Raw genomic sequence first — 20,124 nt, 5'->3', positions numbered from 1 at the left:
GCACTTATTACAGGTAACACACTAGCAGAATATTATAAATCTGACAAAAAGTTGTGAAATCATTTTGTGGCACAATATAAATGAAAGTCAACATGTATTGACATAAAGGAAATCTTGTCTTAACTTTTTTTATTATTTCAATGAGGTTATTTCTTACCCAAATGATGGAAAAGATGTGAACTTTCTGCACTTAAATTTTCAAAAATCTTTTGTTAAGAAGAAATACAACAGGTGGGCTAAGAAAATTACATTATTAGATAGAGGTGACTAATAAATTGGATTGTAGAGTGGTTGGATGAGAGGAAGTTAAGGTTGTTATTAATGAAGTTTAGTCAAATTGGACCCTTGTTATTAGTGGCTGAAGAAACTAATCCCATCATGGTTACTCAAGCCATTGAATCACAGCTTTGTTACCAGCAATAAACCAAACAGAATGTTTGGGTGTATTTATAGATATTTATTTTAAACAAAGTAAGTAATTATACAGATCACAAATTTGGCTATAATACTGCATACAGTTGTATTTAAGAAAGAATACTGACTTATTGGAAAGAATTCAAAGGAGTACTACTAGGATAATTCTATGGAAAGAATGGCTATATCTTTTTTTTTTTTTTAGAAAAAAGGATAAGTGACATTATTGAAGTTTGCAAGATTATTCATAGAGTTGCCATCTGTTAATAGCATTGGAGACCTTCAGTAGTTTAAGAAGACATTTAGTGATTTCCTAAAAATTACACTTTTGAATCAAAGGAAAACTTGCTCCTGAACTTCCTTCTTAAGATACCTACATCACTACAATAATGGTGTTTTATTAATTAGGCTGTACCATAAGCCAACCTCCACAGGACTTTTTTTCACAATTATGTTTATGCACTATTTATATTTAAAGAAAGCCTAAACAATGTAACTATGTATCAGGTTTACAATATTATCAATAATAAGAAAGTACTATATCTAAATTTTTCTTAAAAATTAAATATTTGTTCAAGAATAAACAAATGACAGTTAATTAAGTAAGAAAATATTATGACTGATGCCATAAGTGAAAGACTCCTCAGCCTTTTTATTGTTTTATAGAAAATAAATAATTTTTTAAAATATTTCTGAAAGCAATGTACCAACCTCCTTAGGTATTTACTGATGGCAAGGTAACCTTAGTTCCTACATAGTTGTATGCTTCCTGCCCAAACAAATGCAATATCAGGGAAAAATTTTGCTGTTATTCAGTATACGGGGTAGTACTTCTTTAAACAAGTGGATTGAAAAAATTGTCAAAAGAAATCAAGAAGTCAATAAATATCTAAGTATTATTCATCTTCAATCACAACATGATCTACATGAATGTGGCCTCTCACAAACCATGTAGCAACCCCTGACATTTATCTGGAGGATACAATAATGTCAGATGAAGTAAATATGTAGTTAATGGTAATACTATACCTTAATATTTGTCAAATTTCATTTACAGCTTTTCTGCTGATGGATTCTTCTCTTTGAGATCTTTTGTCAATCAATTTATATCTCTTCTCTCTTCTCAGAGCATTCTGTAGCTGGTGTTCTGAATTTTCCATTCAACTCTTTGCTTGTGACCATTTAGCCTTGAAAGTTTCTTCACTTTCAACAGTATAAATATGAAGCTGAAAATATGTATATTGATAAATAATTATACAGTTTATCATACATGCATTTTCATTTCATAATAGCAGACTGCTTCTAGTATATTTATGTAATTGAAATGGATGAACTTAGGATATTTTTCTAGCAAACATATATAGGATTTTTGCCATAAGATTTAGAAATGTAAACACAATGAATATAATAATTAACTTACTGAGTATACAGTGACAGGCATACAGATGTTCAAAATATTACACTGTACAAAAAAAAAGAGAAATAGCATGTTTTACTAATAAATCTGATCATCTTGCATGTAGTGTTTTCTTATAGCATAGCCCCATCAGGCTATCTGCTGTGTCCATCGAGGGAATCGAACCCCTGATTTTAGTGTTGTAAATCCGTAGATTTATTGCTGTGCCAGCAGGACACTTTTCACATACTATTAAAACAACATGAGTTGAATGTATACAGTTCCTTCTGTTACTGCATAAAATGTTAGTATATTATGCTTATCACAAGTTGCTCTGTGAATAGGCATGCAACTTGACCTTCATCATGTTTACCTTAAAAGTGTGGAAGGGGTGTGATATTTTCCATATTTTTGCAACATATAACACAAATGTAAAGTTCATAACCTTATTTTGAAATATACTGGTACTTACTGAATGTACTACTTCACTTTAAACCATTTAAAAGACTCTCCAATAGATAAACTTATTTTATCCCAGTTAGGATATTCAAAATACATGCCATACTAATCACATAATGCCACCAATTTAGGTTGATGTAATCAATGTTGGAAAGGAACAAAAACCTTAACATGCTTAAGCAATAAAAATCAACTTGTTTGTACTTGTAAACTTTAGTTTCTTTATGCTTACCTTACATACATTACATTTCATAAAAGCTGAGGAAAGTTGAAGACTAGTGGTTCAATGCCATGTCTCTGAGTCATGTAGGAGTAAATTCTAGAGTAGACACTGTAAACCAAGTCCCAATATTTAAGATTCCAACTTTTAATGTCTTCTCTTAATAAAAGTGCACCTTTCCTTTTTTCATGATTTCTTGGGAAACTTAAAAGTAAACATTTACGAGTAAAAATCTGAAATGACCAATGAGGATGATTTTGGGGTCTCTCTTCTTCACATGTATATAAATATGCATTTTATTTAATTAGTTATAAATGTACATAGTTTATCAATCAGCTAAAAAAGGCTGATGTATGTATTCACATTTTTATTCATCTTCCGATGAAACAAATATAATATAGTTATGCTGGTGAAAGGATATTCCATTTCTCTTTGCTAAGATCTAAGATATTGCGAAACGGTGCATGGGCGTATAAAGTGAGCATTCTGAATCTCAACTTGTTTATAAGTACAACCATAATACAACAACGTAAGCCAATACATACATGCATAGAGTATCCATTGATACACTACTTTCTCATAAGCACCAATAATATCCACATAAATTACTCTTAAATATTCTCATCATTAGCTCTCAGTTACAGCATTATTTTAACAGTTATGAAAAACATGACACAAAAAATAAGTGCGAACGTAGTTTTGCATAACATCAGAGGCACGATTTTTTTTTTCAAAACGCATAGAAACCATCGGTTTCCTATCCAAAATGGCACTTAGAAATGACGTCAAAACCGGAAGTGTCCACTGATTTATTTTTATCTCTATTATATTAACTGATACTAGAGTAGAAATTTTCTCTTTAGAGGAGTAAAACTAATTAGCCTATAATTTCCAGAGTAACTCCCCAATTTTGAGCCACTTGCCCACTTCTAAATTTGGTTTTCCTAAAGTTTGCTTTGTTTCTTGTTTGATTTTTAATTTCGCGCAAAGCTACTCGGGGGCTATCTGCGCTGGCCGTTCCTAATTTATCAGTGTAAGACTAGAGGGAAGGCAGCTAGTTATCATCACCCACCCCCAACTCTTAGACTATTCTTTTACCAACGAATAGTGGGATTGACTGTTACATTATAACGCCCCTAAGGCTGAAAGAGCGAGCATGTTTGGTGCAACCGGGATTCTAACCCGCGACTCGCAGACTACGACTCAAACGCCTTAACCCACCTAACCATGCCGCACCACTTTTACTAAATAAAGAAAGAAGAGTACATATTTTATCGTTTCACTGTTTTTAAAAACACTGTTGAAAACCTCATTAGCCAATAACTCGCAAGTCTCGAAGTTTTGAAGGTTTTGCCATGTCATATTTTCCCTAATTGCTGTTTTATATTTATAGCTAGGGCACAGGACAGATAGATTTTTCGGCGTCTGTTCTATGAAAATGGGTTTTCTCCAAGCACACCTGTTTCCTCACGCCCTACAAAAGAAATTCATTCACTCATTAGGGACATTTTATCTTCTTCTTTCTATTGTACCAGATTCTCTGAAAAAAGACCTATTTTATTTTTCGTTTTTTTTTTTAAAGAAAGAGTACCATATTTACTCATATAATTATTACACCAACTATGAAATGCAATTTTATAATACAATATGTTAGGCGACTACGTTGTAACTGGATGCTACAGTTACATGCTTTGTCTTTTCAACAACTTCATCATTAACATCAACCAGGGGCGTAGATCCTGTGGGGGATGGGTGGGATACATCCCCCCTTCATTTTAGGTGGGGAGGGGGTATGGTGCATACAATCATCCTCCCCTACAGTTTGGTCTGTTGAATTGTTTTATTGCATCACAGGCCTACACATTGTGTGTTTGTTCTTGTGATTCTCGTGTTCTTACCAATCGACTTACACAATTAGGCCTATATGTAGGCTTTTTCAGTAGCCGAAATGTACATTTTTAATATAGGCGTGCTTCTAAGCTTTTCGATCTAAGCGATAGTTCATAAGTATCAGTCAGTAGGCCTAAGTATACATGCAATGTTTGCAAGCACTATCACAGAATTTACCTACGTCTTGTACGTAGTGTAAGATTAAGTAAAATTTTCATCACAACAGATTAAACAGAGCATGAAATTCGGAAATATTACTCCCAAGCACAATCTCCTGTGATCTAGATCTTGTAGGCCATTTGCAACTTGTAGCTGCATCAATCTTATTTGTATATTGTGCGGTTTTCCTACGCCATTTGTTCTTATGAATGTCAAGCCGGTTTTATTGTCGAACGCCTTACTCTCCTTAGCTGCCGAAGTCGCTGACCATAGTGTACATTTAGTTTACAGTTAACGACATGTTCGGGATACTAGGATCCAGATGCGCTCTACATTACCCCCCTTTTCTTTCTTTAGTCTGAGCCTCGATTTTACAACAGGGCTCATTAGACCTGTGTTTGTGGCCCTTATTAATCCATGAAATATCAGATTATCATCGCCCTCTAATAAAGTGCTGGTGTTTTATGGTAAAAGAACAATATATTCTCTTGTCATGGATAGCAAAAATATTGTATTTTCTTGTATAATTAGAACACAAAAGGAGCGATTTCATCGACCTGAAGCCTCTATTCGAATTGTATTGCTAGTTTTTGTTTAGGTGTTTTTATTTAATGGACGTACTTATAAACATTATATCACAACGTGTTTGCCTTTTAATGAGCTTTAACAGGAATAAAATATATTTGTGATTGTTTAAGTATTTTGAGAAACTTGCAATTACTTGTGTTGTAACTAGCACATATTATTGTCCCAGTCGGCTCAGTTGTCATTGTGAGGTTCGCGCGTTCGACTTAAATACATTGTACAGTTGAGTCCTACTTCCATTCTGTTCTAGCTTCCTTCGTTGTACGTTAGAGTTTTTCAATAAAGACTGTATTTTAGCCTGTTGAGTCATCTGGAAAACAGATTCCCATTATGACAAGCAAGCGTCTTTCAGATATTAGACAGTTCTGCAAGCCAGTTACTACTACTACAAGTGACAATGCAGATGCAGATAATCCAACAACCTCAAGCATAGGAATAAAAACTTGCCATACAGAGGAAATACCATGTTCATTAGGGGAAGAGTCTGAAAATGCTTGTGCAACTATTGCACATCATGAACCACCAGATAGTTGTGATGAAATGAAAAATCTGACACTTCACAGATACAGTGTGGAAAGCCATATCATTCAGACACACAACTAATACCACAACAGAAAGCAAAATCTCAAATTATCAACTTCTAGGGCAATTGGCTTGATGAGTTCCTATGGCTGAGCTTCGACAATCAGACTCAAAAAGTCATATGCTTTCATGGTGCCAAGGCGGAAAATAGAGGCCTTTTCACAGGGAAATTGGAGAGGCCAGTGGAGTGAACCTTTATATCCACCGGAATTTGCAACTGGAAAGAGGCAAAACAGAAATTCAACGAACACCAATCCTCCTCTCAGCACAGATTCGCTATATCTCCAGAAGATTCACTTGATGTAACTCCAGTGACTGTCCAGCTACATGATGGAAAAAAGAAGCAGCAGGAAGAATGCAAAAGAAGTCTAGCCAAAATATTCAGAAGTTTACGTTTCTTACTGCGTCAAGGTTTAGCATTACGTGGACATACTGATACAGAAGGGAACTTCCTGCAGTTAATGAAGCTCCTGGAAGAGGAAGATCCTGAGATGACTGCCTACTTGTCAAAGAAAACCACATTCACATCACTCCAGGCTCAGAATGAAATAATGGGGATGTTCAGCCATCAAATACTGAGGAATATAACACACGAAGTGCAGCAAAGTAAAATCTTTGTATTAATGATTGATGGCACTCAAGATATTACAGGTGCCAAAACAAGAAGCAATATGTGTACGATACGTAGATGAGAACCTTGACGTCCATGAGACATTTTTTGGTTTGTACAGTGTTTCCAATACAACTGGTGAAACAATATCCTCGACTATACTTGATGTACTGACTAGACTCAATTTACCACTTTCAGGATTAAGAGTACAAACTTATGATGGAACCGCTAACATGAGTAGCGCGTACAGTGGATGCCAGGCAAAAAATAAAAAGAGAAGCAACCGTTAACTTTGTTTTTTAGTGCGGAACTCACAAGGCAAATTTAATAATGCAACATGCAGTTGAAGCTTGTGAATGTGTTCGAGATTCTATCCAATGGGTACAAGAACTTGCTGTCTTGCCTCAGAGGTCAGGCAAATACAAGACAATCTTTGAAAATACTGTGTCGTCAGACAGCCACAATGGTCCAGTTAAATACATCCGCTCACTGTGTTCAACAAGATGATTGTGCCGCCTATGTAATTAGCAATTACATGTGCTAATGATCACTACAGTGACATTGTTGATTCTTTGTCTGAATTAGCAAATGAAAAATCAGATGTAGCAGTGAAAGCACGAGGTCTGCTGGACAGATTTGACAAAGGAAAGACAGCATCCATTAGCTGCATTAGAGGAATTAAACCGTGCATTCCAAGCAAAATCGGCAACAGTATCTGGCATGATCGAAGCATCTGCAATGACAGTTGAGCAATTGCGGGTATTGCAAACAGAGGAAAACTACAAGATATTTGATGAAGCAGAGAAAAAGGTAACTTCCCTGGATCTGGTGCCTATTGAACTACCACGCATTCACAGACCCCCCAGAAGGATCACAGGTGTTGGCTCAGCACACCATTCTGCAACAGCTAGAGATTACTACAGAAGCCAATATTTTGAATTTGTGGACACAGTCATAGAACATCTGACCACTAGATTCAATGCAGACAACAATGATTTGAGGCAATATCTGGCACTTGAGAACATAATCACATCTGGCAAGATTGAAAACTCGGTTATAAACTTCCATCCAGAAATCTCTGCACAACAGCTCAAGTTTCAACTGATGTTCAAAGGAAGAACAAAAGCAGTATCTCTGAAAGGTTCGAAAGATGCTTACTGTAAAATGCATGAAACAAGCCAGCAAATGTTTAGTAAAGTGTTTCTTCTCATGAAAATTTTACTTATATGTCCAGTATCCAGCTGCAAATGTGAACGTAGCTTTTCTGCTTTAAGACGGTTGAAGACGTGGTTAAGGTCAACTGTGTCTCAGTGCCGCTTCAACTATGTGACAGTTTGTCACACTCACAAAGATGAGGTCGACAAGATAAATATAGAAGAGCTTGTGAAAGAATTCATAAACAGATCATTATAAAGGAGGTCTACGTGGGGAACATGTAGACTAGAGGACTAAATGAATCTTACTTCAATGAAAAGTATGAATAATTATGTGCTATATTGTATTGATGTGTAATTTTCAAGAGTTCGCAAAGACATTTTAATTATTTTTATCAAACAACATGAACAGTTTTTCAGTAGATATAAACTTATCAAGGGTAATTACTAATTTTATTAATATTTGAAAACGTAATTCATGCAATGAAAGTTATTAGTAACCTTGTCAAGTATAATGGCCATCTTTTATACTGTGCAGTGTAGATGAATAAATTCATGTGGCAGTTAATTTGTGACACATTTGTCTTCATTCTATTAACATTTTGAAAACTGTTCACAATACTTCACTTATACAAACCTACACGGAAACCTTGAAGTATCGTGGGAACAAAATTACTCTGTGACTGCATGTTTACAGCTTTCAGGTTCACGTAATCAGAGATTACCAATTTGCAAATTAAACAGTCCACATAAGTGGTTGCAAAAATCATCCCCCCATCGGGTGTAAAAAAATCTTCGCCCCTGACATCAACAAATCAAGTTGTAGAAGGTTAAAACCAGTCTTTGATTACCAAATAGGCAGATTAATCATGTGCTTAGGGCACAACCAAAACTTTTTTAGAGTCCTTGTGCTCCACTACACACTCTTCTCCCATTTTTGTTCTCTAATTAATACTTATCCTTACCTAAACCAGATCTGTATTGATCAATATAAAATTTATTAAGTTGTACGAGTGTTATCAATATACGTTGTGTCCAGTTCTGTAATTAAGTAATTTTAATTTAAACATGCAACTAGGTTTTGTTTCATTTCAAAAAATAAAAATTTACTTTGCGGTTAATAATATTTTTATTTTAAATTACTTGTATATGGGCACCATAATATTTTCAGTGATTAGAGTCAATAAAGGTCTCAATCCGGCCCTGGTTGAAACCTTTCAATGCTAAGATCCTTGTGCTTTCTCCAAACTTATTCACCGTTTCCCGATAGAAGAACCATTTTTAGCTATAATCCGTGAACTCAAAACCTAATGATTCCTCCAAGTTAAACAATTTCATGCGAAGTGTTGAAAAACCCACAGTTCTCATGTTGTGCTTTCTTCCTTCAAACAAAATCCTTGCCACATTTATATATATTTTTCTCGTTTGCTATGGTGTTTTATCTCCTTTTTTAATTTATCAGTTTCTCTTCTTAAAACTAAGATACTATTAATATTCCTGATTAAGGTCAAATCCATTATTTCCCATATATTTCTCAGCATTAAGAACAATGCAAATAAATTATTTTGTAAAAAAACAAGAACTAAACATTTAAAGCTCAAACTCTCCAATAGCAACTTTTCATTAGCATTCTTTAAGGACCCAGTTCTATTCTAACTTGTTGGTTACTTTTAAGATTTTCAAAACAATTATTACTGTTATTTTTTGGAAAACCAAGACTTTCATCAGAAATTTTAATTTTTTTTCGCATTGCAATATTCAAAAGGAAACTTAAGCATTTCATGATATATTTTTAAAACTATCTAAGGAGTATTTTGGCTAACGACGATTTAAGAATTATTGTGGTGTATAAAGGTAGTGCCAAAGCTACAACGGATAAGTTAACCTATTTGTTTGTTAACTGAAGGCTCAAACAAGATATTGATTAGTGAGTAAAAAAGAGTTAAGTTTTTATAACACATTTGGCCATTAATTTTACTGGACCACCTACAGATGCTGAGTTTTACTAGACTATCTTAAATGATGTTTCAAACTGTGTTTTATAGCTCCCACCTATGATATTCAGCTGTGCGAGTTGTTCATGCATTGGATATTGCATCTACTGAGACCAGCCATCGTAAATTGTGTCAAGCAACTATCATCCAGTACAATAGGGATATGATATAATCTCTTATAGTGAAACTCCGTTTACTGACTCAGCAAGGAATGGTCATAAAATTTTTTGGTTCATCACTATGGTGATAAAAAACATCTTCATTTCAGATAATCAAGTAGTAATCTTATAATGTAGAGCATACACTACATCTTAAAATACCATCAAATATCTCAGAAAGCAAGGATCACAACACCCTTTCAGTTGAGTATTTAACTCCTACTTATAATCTACACTTAAGCATTCCATTTACCTGCTCCAGTCGTCTCAGGGCTGCAATAATCACCCAATGTAATATATCCATTATACAGTGAACATAACTTAATAGTTTGGAAAACAAGGACTGCCACTTCCTTTCAATCATCATGATTATTCTATCTCAATGTTCAAATAATAATCTAAAAATATTGCTCACTCATTCTGCTATGCAATACTACCCAATAGCACAGAATACAAGGAATGCTACTTTCTTTCAGTTGTTTATTGATATACTGGATGACTATCTTAGCTGTTGATATGTGTGACACCTTTACTATGCAGTACATAAATGCTGTATTACGTCATCACTTGAGTGCTTTGAAAGCAAGTGTTGAGTCAGCCTTTCAGTCGGTATTGTCTCAAATACATGTACACCCTAGTTATTTATAGTTGAGTTTAGTCTCAGCCATAGTTATCAGGAAGTTGTCATTCAGGGGTCTGTGAACTGAAAAAGTTGGATTTTGATACTTGATCAAGTGCTTCCTCTCTTATGACTCATCCTGAACACTTAGATAAACAGCATTAACCCGTTTTTTCTGGCCCGGCATGGCCAGATAGATAAAGCACTCGACTCGTATTCCGAGAGTCGCGGGTTCTAAGTCCCGTCACATCAAACATGCTTTCCCTTTCAGCCGTGGGGGGTGTTATAATGTTACAGCCAATCCCATTATTCGTTGGTAAAAGAGTATCCCAAGTGTTGGCGGTGGGTGTTGATGACTAGCGACATTCTCTTTAGTCTTACATTGTTAATTTAGGGACGGCTATCTAGCCCTTGTGTAGCTTTGCACGAAATTCAAAACAAATCTAACCCATTTGATTCGATAACCTCCTTTTCCGACTCTAGATAAATTCAGTTCACAAAAGGTTGATATCTTACATACGGACACAGTTGTTTGGTGTGTGTTACATACTTGTATTTGCCCCTAGATAGTTTGTATGTTGATATCTCACTCGCAAATCATAAGATAGAGTTCAATTTAGCTAGAACCAAGAATACTTCTACCACTGGAATATACAGTCTTCACTTTGACACACCCATTTCTTCATTAACTTATTGGAGCAACTCTCGTGTCCGTGCTAAGTACAGGACTATATCTTACCTTTAAAGGACATTTTGACCAGACATTAGCGTGTTTGGAAGAAAAAAACCTGTTGGTCTTTGCTTGGTTAATGATACATACTTAGGATCTAGGGTAAATTTTCATTCCCTTAAATTCATAATTGGCATATTTATTATCCTTCAACTAAACTGCCAAGATGGAGATTATGCGACGAAGCTCACTTCTTTACCATAGATAATACTTTCCCCAGCTCAGAGGACAATTTACTATTAGTATTAACCCCTAATCCGTATGAATCTCTTCAGATATATCAAGCTGAATTATCTAGTGCTCCAAAAGTGCACTAGCCACAGACTCGCTGGATGTATCAATGAATGGATAAGCCTTAGGCAATTTAATGAAGTAGTTGATGACCATGAGTATATAGAAATAATCTCTTTCTGTTTCTGGAAGTTAAACAGTAATAACAATGGCTATTCTTTGTAGATGGAGTTTAAATTATTTTTAAGTTAACATTTTCTCTAGGTGGCACACAATCCATTGCATAATAATACATACAATACATACATGTAATAATACAATAATATTGACTCAATAGTGACAATAATAACTGCCAATGAAAAATTAAAAGATTTTTGTTTGTTTTGAATTTCGCACAAAGCTACTCGAGGGCTATCTGTGCTAGCCGTCCCTAATTTAGCAGTGTAAGACTAGAGGGAAGGCACCTAGTCATCACCACCCACCACCAACTCTTGGGCTACTCTTTTACAAACAAATAGTGGGATTGAACGTAACATTATAACTCCTACACGGCTGGGAGGACAAGCATGTTTGGCACGACGGGGATGCGAACCCGCGACCCTCAGATTACGAATCGCACGCCTTAACACGCTTGGCCATGCCGGGCCAAAAAGAAATTAAAAGAAGTGAATGTGATATCTTGCTGTTCTTTTATCTTTGTGTTATGTAAAGTTTGTAGAACCTTATGTCTTAAAGATTTTAAGACAACTATTCTTTGATAGATTGTTTGAATGGACTTGAAGACGAAAGACAGAAGACTTTTGAAACGTCGTCCTCTACACTTGTGTCTCAACAACAGGTAGTTGCCGTCCATTCTACGAAGTTTCATCTTGAAGACTACTAGTTGTAACACAGCTTGGTGGTTGATAACAACGATACACTGTAGCACACCTCCCTACACTCATAACTTGTATAGTACTTGTTTAATTAGACAAGCCTTACAGTGTTCTGTAATTGTGGCTCAATCAATTGGTTACCAAGTCTCATAAATATATATACGTATTACACAAACAGATAATTGAGTTGCTGCAACTACATTGACTCCAGGCTGTCTACATAATCTTTAAATAGCAATTTCATGCGTGTTTGTACTTGAATATTCACATATAGGGGCAGCACAACAACTCTGATACTTTATTGTATATAGTCCGATACCTGATTATTCACAATTGCAGAACAATAATGGACTTTGTCTCCTCTTAGATGCATAACTGTTTGAGCTAATGATGACTGCTCTATGAATATAAAACAGTTTATTTTATGTGTGTGTTCCATAATCATTTTACAAAGCATCAACATCGATACATCATCCATAGTAAAACACGAAATACCACTTGTGTATATGGGGGCTCTGTGACATACTCTCTCATAAATTTATGCAGTCTGCTGTTTTTTGGGTCTATCTGACCAACAATAAATAACTTTACTATTGAACATAATTTCACTTACTTCACAGGCAAAACTTATTATTAGGATCCATACTACATCCATTCCAATAATACCAATACCAAAAACAAGTCAACGACAACAATTTCCATTATATGAGCAAAACCTCCTTGAAATAATTGGATCATGATATCTCCATTCACATTAATTTGTTTTCATTTACCAGAATAAAGTTTGTGACTATAGCTAAAGTTCTGACTTTGCTCAGGGCACCTGATAAACCGCAATTTAGAACATTGTTCTGGCTGTTTCTGTATCAATCAGAAACTATATCTCTAACCTTTGTACTTCAACAGGCGTGTACAAAGATCCACCTAGTCCTGAAACAGTTGAGCTGGCCATTACATTTTCACGTGAAAGCTGTTCATCATACTTTCCCAAGCCAATGACTACATTATACAAGAGCTCTTCTAGTTTTCTGAGTACAGCTGCAGTATTCACCATTTGTTATTGACTCTTCTGAACCTGTTACACAGTTGGCCAAAACTAAATTTTTTGACTACCTTGCTGCAGATCAAGGTAGGGATAATTCAAATAAAAATGACACCACTCTCTACAAACCAAGCACTACTTTTTGCCTCTTTTCCATGATGAAGTCCTGGTAAAGATATTGGTACATTGTGTTGAAGTATATAAAAAAAAATAAGAGGACCAGGATAATCCTTAACGTTCATTAGATACCAGTGTAATTGTATTACATTGATATGATGTATGGGTGGTTGATTAATTTGTGGCTGAGTTGAAACTTAGCATCACATGGGTGTCTAGGAAGAACGGTCTGTCTGAGGTAAAGTCACTTGAGCTGCCTGGTACAGGTTTTCCTTTCTTGCAATACGTGTGAAGTAATCACTCTTTACTACATGACTACAGAAACTGCATAACCGAGTATGAGAAGGTCTTTTATATCCAGGTGAAGCCACTTTGTTTTACAAGGTAGCTCATCTACAGATATGACTAAGAGGATATTCTATAATTTGCCGAGGCCATTACTGGGTAAATTATCATACAATTGGAATAAATCACTTATGTAAACAGTTATGATTTTACTAGTATCCTTTTTCTAATTTGGAACTCAGCCTGATAGACTGTTCCACCCAGCAATGAATGCTTTACCTGTAGTTGATTTACTCTGATCAGCATAAATTTGAAAGTTCTAAACATGATACCCCACCAAATTGCAGCCTCATTAGATAACAAATCAATGTGATGATTCTTTTCCTGCGTTTCTCTCTTATAAGGTATTTCACCAGGGAAAAACGTGACTTACGGTCCTGGGTGAATTAAATCTGCTAGTTTTCCTTCCTGGATCATCTGTCGCAATGAGATCAAAGTCAAAGACGTTTATAACACCAAAAAAAGTCCGACGTCCAAGAAATAACTTCTACTCGTCACAAACGTCATTTCCTAACAATAAAGCCTTTTAAAAATTGCACAAGAATAGAAATAAAAGGCACTATACACTTCAATAACTACAGTAAAATCCGTATTAATCATGTCCCCTATTCACAGCAACAAAATTTTCCTTTTTCCAACCTACTCTGTGGGAAATTTAGGTGATACTGAATTAATGTTAAGAGTTATATTGGACAAATCTATTAGTTGATTCGAAATTCAATCAAGTTATAAATTATGGAGTATTACTAAAGCTATTACTAACTGGTGTGATATTAAATTAAATAAAGAGACTGGACATAAATTCAACAATCTTTATTATAGGGTGTAATGTTTGTTTATTTTCTGAACTTTGCGCAATGCTACATGAGGGCTATTTGCGCTAGCCATCCCTAATTTAGCAGTGTAAGACTATAGAGAAGGCAGTTAGTTATCACTACCCACCGCCAACTCTTGGGTTACTATACATTATAACGCCCTTTCAGTGTTTGGTGTAACGAGGATTCGAACTCGCCACCCTCGGATTACGAGTCGAGTGCCTTAACCACCTGGTCATGCCAAGCCTGGTTGTATAAGAAGTCTAATTAAGAGAAAGGGAAAAAAACAACAATTTTTGTAAATCTCAGAGAATTTCTAGATATTTGACGATTAATTATGTTTTTAATTCAGATACAATGTCATTGAAATACAACTTATCGTCATTATACTGATATTTATCAGAAACTGGAAAATATTTTTTTTTATATTTAAGGATATAAGAAAAGTTAAAACAGTTTATCTTATTAAACAAATAATCCGCTAATACAAGGAAAAGACACGTTAAACCATGCCAAGATGGAAATATGTATTCTAACTTTTAGGTAATATGTTTCCTTTGCTTATGTAGTTTTTATCACATTAAATTGTTTGAAGTTTTTCAAACCTTTGTGATGAATTCCGGTAGATGAACACACTGGAGAACAAGAGTTGTGTCCGTGAACTGGAAGACTGAGAAACATACCAAGTAACCAACTACAGGCCAATACACAGAAATGTACACAAACCTTAATAACAGCAACAAAAGTGACAAAACATTAAAACAAAATAAGTGTAAAGTTATATATAACAGATGTGTTGGATTAACGAGAGAAAGAGATTAAATGTAACCTTTGTGAGCTCTGTTGTACCAGTCCAGTTAGTATTTCCCCTCCCTATAATGTAAAACTACAACAAAAAATATTTAAGTACCACCCAACTTCATTGATAAATCTAAAATAAATAAATAAACTTAAAGTTATGGCAAAACCTTTGCTGTCCTTTATTAAAAAAAATGTAGCGAAATTCATGTCAAGAGTTACTTAAATCTGCTTAAAAGAAGAAAATCAGGTTTTAAATACTAACAACATCACATAAAAAACGGGTTTCAAACTAACATTAATCAACCATGTGACTTAGATGACCTTTTGCTAAGGTCTGAGGACAAGAGTATACATCGCCTGGTGTGTGAATTTATCTATTTCAACTGTCAATAAAGCTCTTTAGTGAAATTTGAGAATGTGTTCTTACAGATTGTATTAGATTGAAGCACATAAGGGGAGGATTTGACACAATGCTTCGATTTTTAGTTTTTGGTAAGAATGGTAATTAATGACCAATGGTATTCCACAATCATATAGACCAGTGGTTCCCAAGCTTTTTTATGCTCCGCACCCCTAAAAAATTTAATATGTTCTCGCACCTCTCATAGTAATTATTTATTTAAGAATAAAGGCGAAGGTGGCCAAAACAAATTAAAAAAAATAGTTTTTAATGATATATAAACAAAAATGAAACATTTGGAAAAGAAAAAATATTACAGCAAACAAAAAGTTCCATAAACCCTACATGGTCTACAGAAAAATAAATTTTCATGCATGCATGAAATGAAATTTCATTGAATTTGAAATGTTCAAATGTTCATAAGCCAATTTAAATTTAATGACTCTTTTGTTCCTGTTTATTTCTTACAAGTTTTTTAAAGCGTGGAACTTTGTTGCTGATAGCAATCTGCAAGTCTGCCTGTGCACTCAAGCGATTTCTAGATTTTGTCTCGATTGACAAAAGGGTACTAAATCCAAACTTTCAGAAGTATGTTGTCGCGAATGGGATGAGCAAATTTAGTGCTTTTTCACAAAGTCTTGTAAACATGTCCATTGCCAAACATCAATATTGTTCCAAAGTTTTGCTTTCAAACTGCATTTCAAGAACTCGATTTGTGCGCAGTTCAATAAGATCTTCCTTCAGTTTTTTATCATCCGACATATCATCCAAATTAAAGGAGTATGGATTCATAATCCATTCTTCAGAAGTTTCCAGTTCTCCTCCAAAATATCCATCCAAAAACTTTGATAGTATTTCCAAATGATCCACAATTTCTTCACACACGTGGAATTAGGGACTCATCCTCACCTACCATTTCTTTATGTGATGGAAAATTTGAAAGATTCCCTCTTTTAACTTGTCGACACCAAAGATGTAACTTTTCGCAGCATTTCAATATGTTTATGATTTTTCCTTGAAGAGATACACTCAGGACTTTCATACAAGTGAAAATATCACTCAAATAGGCTAGCATTTGGTTGAATTCTTGTGATTCTATTTTTCCGGGCAGATCATAGTCACGTTCTTTCAGAAAAGTTTTGACTTCTAGCAGTTCAAAGAAGCGCGTTAAAGCTCTCCCACGTGACAGCCAGCGGAATTTTGTGTGGAAAAGCAAAACTGAATGCTCACTTCCAAAATCTTCACAAAGCGACTTGAAGAGGTGGTTGTTCAGAGCGTGACCTCTAATCCAGTTGATGGTCTTCACAGAAGTGTCAAGGACCTTTTTCAACTTTGGAGGCAATGTTTTTGATGCCAAAGCATGTCGATGAAGAAAACAGTGAGTACCTTGAAAGTGCGGAATCTCTTGTTACATCAATGCAAAAACTCCTGATTTATTTCCTAGCATAGCAGGGGCATCGTCGGTACACACAAAACCAATAACTTGGATATCTAAATCATATTTTGCAAAGAAGTTCTTCACACACTGGAAGACATATTTCCCTTTTGTGGTTGTTTTCAGATCTTCACAGAACAGGAAATCTTCCATTATGGCACCATCATGGACATACCTCACTAGTGCGATGAGTTGACTGCAATTTACAACATCAGTTGTTTCGTCCAATTGAAGAGAGATTTTCAAGGGACAAGCCCTGATATCTGCGATAACTTGGTCACCAATTTGGTTTTGAATAACATTATTTGGTAATGTAAGCTTCTTTGAGGCTTCTTTTCCCAGAACAATTGTTGCCATTTCTAATGCATATGGTTTTATCACCTCTTCTGCAATTGTATGGAGATTCTTTGATTTGGCTACTTTATACGCCACGTGGTATGAAGCCAACAGCAGTGGTTTGTCAGCAGATATAAAATCTAATTTTGGAAGGATTGCTCGAGAATCAAAGCGGGCCCTTCTACCTTTCAACGATTTAACATCATGGCCTGCAACAGCTGCTCCACCATGCTGGTTGTTGAAGTGTTTTTGCAGCTTAGATGGCTTCAAATTTGCGTTTGAAAGAACAGCGTCATAAAGCATGCACTGGGGTTTTTGCACATCCTCAGTTGTTCCGATTCAAGTGAAACCAAACTTCACATAATCATCATTCCATTTCCTTTTTTTGACATAATGAAGTTTCTTTGCACGAACACAGAATCAACAATGCACTGATTACCATAGCATCACGCATGGGTTTGTATACTCTGCGAAACTTTCTAGAACATTCTCGAATATGCGTCACATGACGTTATCGATTAATTCTGGATACTTCTGGAAGTTTCTCGAGTCACGATCACGTGAATACATAACATAAATAAATAATAGACACTTTAAGATGGCGTTCACGAACGTAACCTAATTAGTTGTGCCGAGTATTTAGGTCACATTTACGTTTCGTGTGTTGTTTGTTTACAGTTGTACATTAAGATTTCGGTCTGCGCCAGTGACGGTAGAAACGATAGTTTATCGGAACAAGGTAAAAAGTTACGTCTGTAACAAGAAAAATAAGAAATAAAAATCGAACGTAATTTTTGAATATATAGGACAGTACCCTTAATATAAACAAAAAAAAAAAACAACTGAAATGTTATTTCGCACCCCCTGGAACGTTATCTCGCACCCCAGGTTGGGAACCACTGATATAAACTGATAAAGCACACTTTACCCTTATTGGAAGTATTAACATGCACAACTGCATTATATATGATTGGAAACTAATTAACATGTAAAATGTCCTACACACATTCATGATTCTAAAGTGAAAATGTGGTTTCTGACCTGACTTTGCTTTAGACTACACTTTATTGCAGAATTATCAACACAAATTGCAAACTTGCACAGTCGTTGCTGAACAGTACAATGCACTGCTCATAAGTTGCAACTGAATAACTGTTTAGTTTTATCTCTGAGTTAGGCCAAGATTTTAAAAACCTGAATATTAAAGTTAAAGAAATAAATCGATTTTAGTATCATTAAGTAGATTGTACTCTACATTGTTTATACAGAATAATCAAAATTAACACACTTCACAACAAAAACTGTTACAATAGTATAAAGACAATAAAGTAGTTTTTGCCTCTTCACTCTGTCTGTCAGTAAAAATTAGAATCACTGATACTTTTCAACGTCTATAATGGCATCCAAAGATATATAGAGAAATGATATAATTTGTTGAGTGCACGATGTGAAACGTGTTTCAATTCATAGCTAAACACACAACTTTGAGAAGTTGAACAATGATTAAAAAAGTATGAACTAACACTTTATTGAGTTTTTGGTTCAAAAACAAAAACAATAACTATCTTGTGATATTAATATTACCTTAGTTGGTTTTACAGTGTTTTGTCCTAATTCATAAGTTGATTTTTGACTGATCATCTTCCTGTTTCCTGTGTTGTAATTCTAGTTGTTTCTAGTAGTGACTATTCCTGTTTCCTGTATTGTAATTCTAGTTGTTTCTAGTAGTGACTATTCCTGTTTCCTGTGTTGTAATTCTAGTTGTTTCTAGTAGTGACTATTCCTGTTTCCTGTGTTGTAATTCTAGTTGTTTCTAGTAGTGACTATTCCTGTGACTAGTTGTTTCCTGTTTCCTGTGTTGTAATTCTAGTTGTTTCTAGTAGTGACTATTCCTGTTTCCTGTGTTGTAATTCTAGTTGTTTCTAGTAGTGACTATTCCTGTTTCCTGTGTTGTAATTCTAGTTGTTTCTAGTAGTGACTATTCCTGTTTCCTGTGTTGTAATTCTAGTTGTTTCTAGTAGTGACTATTCCTGTTTGCTGTGTTGTAATTCTAGTTGTTTCTAGTAGTGACTACTCCTGTTTCTTGTGTTGCAATTCTTGTTGTTTCTAGTAGTGACTATTCCTGTTTCCTGTGTTGTAATTCCAGTTGTTACTAGTAATGACTATTCCTGTTTCCTGTGTTGTAATTCTAGTTGTTTCTAGTAGTGACTATTCCTATTTCCTGTGTTGTAATTCTAGTTGTTTTTAGTAGTGACTATTCCTGTTTCCTGTGTTGTAATTCTAGTTGTTACTAGTAATGACTATTCCTGTTTCCTGTGTTGTAATTCTAGTTGTTTCTAGTAGTGACTATTCCTGTTTCCTGTGTTGTAATTCTAGATGTTTCTAGTAGTGACTACTCCTGTGTCTTTTGTTGTAATTCTAGTTGTTTCTAGTAGTTGCCTACTCCTGTTTCTTGTGTTGTAATTCTAGTTGTTTTTAGTAGTGACTACTCCTGTTTCTTGTGTTGTAATTCTAGTTGTTACTAGTAATGACTATTCCTGTTTCCTGTGTTGTAATTCTAGTTGTTTCTAGTAGTGTCTATTCCAGTTTCCTGTGTTGTAATTCTAGTTGTTTCTAGTAGTAACTATTCCTGTTTCCTGTATTGTAATTCTAGTTGTTTCTAGTAGTGACTATTCCTGTTTCCTGTGTTGTAATTCTAGTTGTTTCTAGTAGTGACTATTCCTGTTTCCTGTATTGTAATTCTAGTTGTTTCTAGTA

General features: G+C 34.9%; 1 protein-coding gene across 4 annotated transcripts in view; it reads right to left on the bottom strand.

Moving 5' to 3' along the window:
- LOC143236594 (uncharacterized) overlaps window positions 1–3,276 on the bottom strand; it is a 62,228-nt gene extending 58,952 nt beyond the window's left edge. The window contains exons 1-2 of one of the 4 annotated variants that reach the window (XM_076474892.1): window positions 2,502–3,276; window positions 1,444–1,640 (exon numbers count right to left, since the gene is read on the bottom strand). Coding sequence is in view for 2 of the 4 variants with exons in the window: in XM_076474889.1 (XP_076331004.1) it covers window positions 3,035–3,051 (17 nt within the window). In the remaining 2 variants the exon portion in view is untranslated. The remainder of the gene's footprint in view (window positions 1–1,443; window positions 1,641–2,501) is intronic. The other 3 variants (XM_076474893.1, XM_076474889.1, XM_076474891.1) reach the window with 3 other exon arrangements.
- Window positions 3,277–20,124: the final 16,848 nt, after the last annotated feature.

The sequence above is a fragment of the Tachypleus tridentatus genome, chromosome 13 (genome assembly GCF_004210375.1).
Source record: "Tachypleus tridentatus isolate NWPU-2018 chromosome 13, ASM421037v1, whole genome shotgun sequence".
Classification (NCBI taxonomy): domain Eukaryota; kingdom Metazoa; phylum Arthropoda; class Merostomata; order Xiphosura; family Limulidae; genus Tachypleus; species Tachypleus tridentatus.
The sequence above is the reverse complement of the archived record's forward strand: the minus strand, read 5'-3'. Positions and strand labels throughout refer to the sequence as shown.